Genomic DNA, 5000 nt, shown 5'->3' with positions numbered 1-5000 from the left:
TCCCTTTGATCTGTCATGCCCTCTCGTGTTATCCCAATAGTTGTTGCCCTTATTCATAGAAGTTTTTGCTTTCTTTTTTGCTTCCATTTATGCATTCTCGTCTTTAAAATGCTTTTATTAATTTTGACCTGAAGATGGCCATATTGTATTAGTTAAGCTATTAAATGACTGGTGTAAAAAACTCAGTGGTGGAACAAGACTCTTTTGATTCTGAAGAACAATGTAGATACAATGAGCTAGAACACTTCATTTCTTTACACCCTTTCCTGGCTCATTGTTTTTCCTCCCTTTTCCTTTTTTTTTTCCTTGTCCCTTGTTTACGCTAGCTTTTATTACACTTTATTATATGACTAGCTCTGTGAGCAGGCAAGATGAACCAAATCCCCCGCTGTGATTGGCTACCCGAGCATGCAAAATGCACGCAAAAAAAGAACTTGACCAATGTCCAACCATCTTGACCGAACAAGCTTGGTCAATAACCCTTATGTATGTTTTCAGTATCCTCAATCCCCTTATCCCACCCCAACTCACCTGACCCCTGTACATACCGGTACTTCCCCAACTCTGTTCTCATCATTGACTTTAAGTCTCTTGTGCAAACTTATTATCAAACAGCAAGTGATGTTTTCATATTTTTGTTGTTGTATGGAATCACAATAAAATTGTAAACTGTAGCAGGGTGTATACAAAAGAACAAAAGCCATGTAAATGAAACAAAAAATGTTTTTGAAGGCCATGAGGTACTGTAAAAAAAATAGTGATTTTTCATCTCTGCAAGAATTATATTTTTACACTGTATATAACCTGAAATTTGTATGCGATTCAGTGAAACCACAATAATTATTTTAAAATGTTATTAATAATACATAATACTTATTGCAGCCATGCATACTGTACAGCCCTTAATGTACCTCGTCTATCTTCCATGAAGTGTTTCTGTCAAGCCTTGATTAGGTTTTAAAAAGCATCAAATTTTCTATTTTGATAGAAGGAGAGCAGCAACCTATTCAGCCAGTCTAAAGCAGCTTTGCCACCAAAGAAAACCTCAGTGGAAGTTCCACCCCCTACAGCACAGCCAACACAACCTAAGTCAGGGGGAGGACTGTTCAGTGATGATGATGAGGATGAGGGGGGAGGCTTGTTTGGAGTGCCTGCTGCAAGGCCACAGGCTAAAGCTGAAGTGAAGTCCAAACCAAAAGCAAAGACAACAATCAGTTTGTTTGATGATGATGAACAAGATGAAGATGAAGATTTCTTTGCTGCTACAGCCACTTCAAATGCAAATGGGTATACTTCTAGTTCCTAGTGTTTTTGAATTTGGTATTCATTCAAAGAAAACCCAAAAGAAAGGGATTTAGCACTGACAGTTTCCATGATTGTCACAATCTCTATCAAAAATTAAGAAACTAAAGCTCTTTCCTTTGGGTCCTTTTGTTAAAGGAACTAGAAAATTAATCTTTGTTTGGATTTTGCTAACCAGGTGATTTTTTTCAACAGTCTATTCATTAGAAATTCGGTGCTTTTGATAAGGCAGTCAGGGTATTTTAAATATTTTATTATTAAATTCATTATGAGCGTGGGAAAAAGTGCATAAAGGGTGGTGCAACCTATAGACTTCTGGTTTTAGTTGTTTAGTGGGTGGATGTTGCTATCCATTGTTTAAATCAGTATCCAGCACATGAGTGATATCAAGTTCAGTTATCAATTGGAAAGTGTTTTATCCAGATTATAGTGCTATGCATCAATTAGACAGCTGAGGCATGTTGTGTAATGCGTGTCCATGGCAATCCCACCTTGTTGATTGATCTGATTTTCCCAATTTCGTTGTAACTCTGTTTTGAGTCTGAAGGGAAGAGTGCAAATGGTGGGAGACCCATCTGAGGTGCACTCCCCAAGCTGGCTAGAAGTTGATTTTGATGAGGGAGGAAAACCGGAGGACCCAAAGAAAAACGCTCAGAGTCGGGTTGAGATAGAACTCAGCCCACTTTCCATTGCTGAGGTAGGAGGTGCCATTGATGACCACTATGCTATCTTGACTCCCCTAGGGACCAGTGTACTGAATGCTATTCTTAGGGCAGAGATTTTCAGGTCTATGGCTTATGTCAGCTTTGTTTTTAACAATCTTTACCTCATTTTTCATGACCAGAGTTCCACCCAAGACTGAACCAAGCAAAGAGAAGCCAAAAGAAGAAGTCAAGGTAAGGAAAGGAAAGGAAAGGAATTTTATTTAAGTGTCTAGTCAATTTAGCGCTGGAGCACTAATTAGGGACACTGTAAAGTGAAATTAACAATCAACGTAAATCAATTCAAATGTTGGTTTTTGAGAAGAGGGGAAACCGGAGTACCCGGAGAAAATCTCTCGGTGCATAGTAGAGAACCAACAAACTCAACCCACATATGACGCTGAGTCGAGGAATCGAACCCGGGCCACATTGGTGGGAGGCGAGTGCTCTCACCACTGCGCCATCCCTACACCCAGGTTAGAAAATGATGAATGGTTAGGACTACCGGGTACTTGATCATTGTGTTCAGGTTTAGTCATGTGTCATACGTACCCTGCAAATTTGCTCGGTATGATGCAGGTGTGTGCGACAGAATGGGGAGGGGTGGCTTTGTCGTTCATTAATTTGGCTCTCTCGCAACCAATACCGCCAGCTACGCAGGCTTCTCCTTCCTCTCTTGCGTCACAGTTCTTGGATAGTGATGCAAGTTTAAAGCTTGAAACATGGAAGTAATGAATAACGAGATTCAGCATAGAAAAGTTGTGCTCAGTGGGCTTTAGTTGAATGGTCGGTCATATTTGAAGATTTATCCGAAAGTACAAGGTACAGGGTATATCTGTAAAATCGAGGGCACTAAATTATTCTGCTCTTTTCTGTAGAAATCCAAGCCGTCTCATGGCAAAGCTTTAGAACTTGTTGATGATGATGACGATGACTTGTTTAGTACTTTGCCCTCTGCACCTGCCCCATCACCTACTGTCAAACCAAAGGAAAAAGTGCGGAAGGTACACTTCCAGTAAACACACCATGCTGAAATTTTGAAACGAAAGCTCACTTTTAGGGCGCGTTCGATTGACCGTATTCCGGAATAGGCATACATGGAATAGAAGTTATCCTTCGTTTTTACGGAGATTCACATTAAAATTATCAAACACTTGCTAAAATGCTATTTTAAACATACATTTATTATCCTTGTTGCTTTGAAAGCGCCAGACATACCGTTTTAAATCATCACTCCACGTATTCTTATTCCGGAATAGGGTCAATCGAACGCGCCCTTAGTAACCATTCAGCATGAAAAGTAGCATAGGCTGATAAGAAGAAATAAAAATTATTCCACTTGTGCCTGGGTGGTGTAGTGTAGTCGATGCAGCGACTTCTTGTCTGCCTTTGTTGATCACCTGCCAACCAATGCACTTGTCCAGTCCAGCATCTACATTTGACCAATGACCTCAAATGCTGGAGAGACGAGTAACGTTCTTTTATGTCCTGCAATCCATTCATATTGTGCCTATCCCTTCAATGATAACGAATATTTCCCATTTGAACTTTATTTGGAAAACAGATTGTACATGTCTCCTGTGAAATAATGATTCTTTTGTTTGGACGCCTTATTGTCTCCCTAGGAGGAAAAGGTCAAAAGTTCGTCCAAGATGCAGTCTCTTTTCGATGCCGATGATGATGATAATGATGACGAAGGCATGTTCGGGGGAACTTCTGAAGATATTTTTGCTGCTTCGCCATCTCAATCACCCAAGAAGTCTTCTGAGCCAGTGTCACCTTTGTCAGCGGCGGTATCGCAAGCATTGCCGTCACGTGATTCCGTGGACGGAGGTTTGGTGAGCAAGCCAAAACCCAAAGCCACAACGAAACCGACCCTGTTCAGCGATGAGGAAGATGACCTATTTGGTAGCAAAGCTGCTGAGGAGAAGTCGAAAGTGGAAGAGAAGAAGGAAGTTGTCGCTGAAATCTCCAAGCCATGGAAACCGGTCGGAGGGGTGTCTGTGTTTGGAGGAGTAGATTTGTTTGCTGGGAAAAAGCCGTCATTTCTTGAAAACAAGGAGGAAGCGGTAAAGGAAGAACCGAAGACAAAAGAAGGCGAGTTTTAAATTTTCTTGTGTTAGCTGTGTAACTTGTTTAATGCTAACTAGTCTAGGTTTATACGATAAAGAAGTAAGCTCTGGAGGATCCCCTGACAGAAAAGATTACTAAGTAAAGATTATAGATGAAATAAAGCCCACACATACGATTTAAGCAATATTATATGCAGATTGAATGTTACCTTATTGGGTACAACTCGAGTTGCGAATGTAATTTTCATCTAGGTACGTAATGGGGTAGTAATGTTTGTTTTGACGAAGGAGGAAACTGTAGTACCCGGGAAAAAAACTTCAAAGTTGGGTACGCAACCATTTAACTCAACCCGCATACACGCGAGGCGGGGCCTCGGACCCGTTGCAGGCGGGAAAGTCCCAATAACTTTTCGGGCACGAGAAGCCTTTCGTGACTGCCGTCCGCTTGTTTTAAAAGGTGTTCTTTTAGTATGTCAAGATAACTAAAAGCAAAATAACTATGAAAAATTGTTGACTTGAAACCTCTCTCTTCTTAAGATACAGAGGGAACTGTGACATCCGGACAGATTGGGGACTTTCCAGAAACGGGTCCGGCCCCGGGCCTGGGGGCCGTTTCTCGAAAGTCCCGAAACTTTACGGGCCATTTTCGGGTGTCACAATTCCCTTTGTAACTCAAGAACGGAGAGCATTTAATTCGTCAAACTTCACATTTATTTTTCTTTTTGTTAACTAGAAAACATGTTAAAAGATCGGCTTTCCAAAACAAGCGGTTGGCAATTTCACAGATGGCTTTTCGGGCCCGAAAAGTTTACGGGACTTTCGAGAAACGGGCCCCAGGGATTGAAACTGGGGACACATTGGTGCAAGTAGAATTCCAACTCTCGCCTTTGTGCCAACCCTTTTCTCCTGTAACCTGTGTCAACTA

General features: G+C 41.2%; 1 protein-coding gene across 1 annotated transcript in view; it reads left to right on the top strand.

Annotated features, from left to right (window-relative positions):
* Positions 1-5000, top strand: part of LOC138029855 (WASH complex subunit 2-like) — a 32533-nt gene that overhangs the window by 17506 nt on the left and 10027 nt on the right. The window contains exons 19-22 of the mRNA XM_068877665.1: positions 989-1287; positions 2147-2198; positions 2882-3007; positions 3629-4100. Of these exons, the coding sequence (XP_068733766.1) occupies positions 989-1287; positions 2147-2198; positions 2882-3007; positions 3629-4100 (949 nt within the window). The remainder of the gene's footprint in view (positions 1-988; positions 1288-2146; positions 2199-2881; positions 3008-3628; positions 4101-5000) is intronic.

The sequence above is a fragment of the Montipora capricornis genome, chromosome 13, assembly GCF_036669925.1.
Source record: "Montipora capricornis isolate CH-2021 chromosome 13, ASM3666992v2, whole genome shotgun sequence".
NCBI classification, from domain to species: domain Eukaryota; kingdom Metazoa; phylum Cnidaria; class Anthozoa; order Scleractinia; family Acroporidae; genus Montipora; species Montipora capricornis.
The sequence above is the reverse complement of the archived record's forward strand: the minus strand, read 5'-3'. Positions and strand labels throughout refer to the sequence as shown.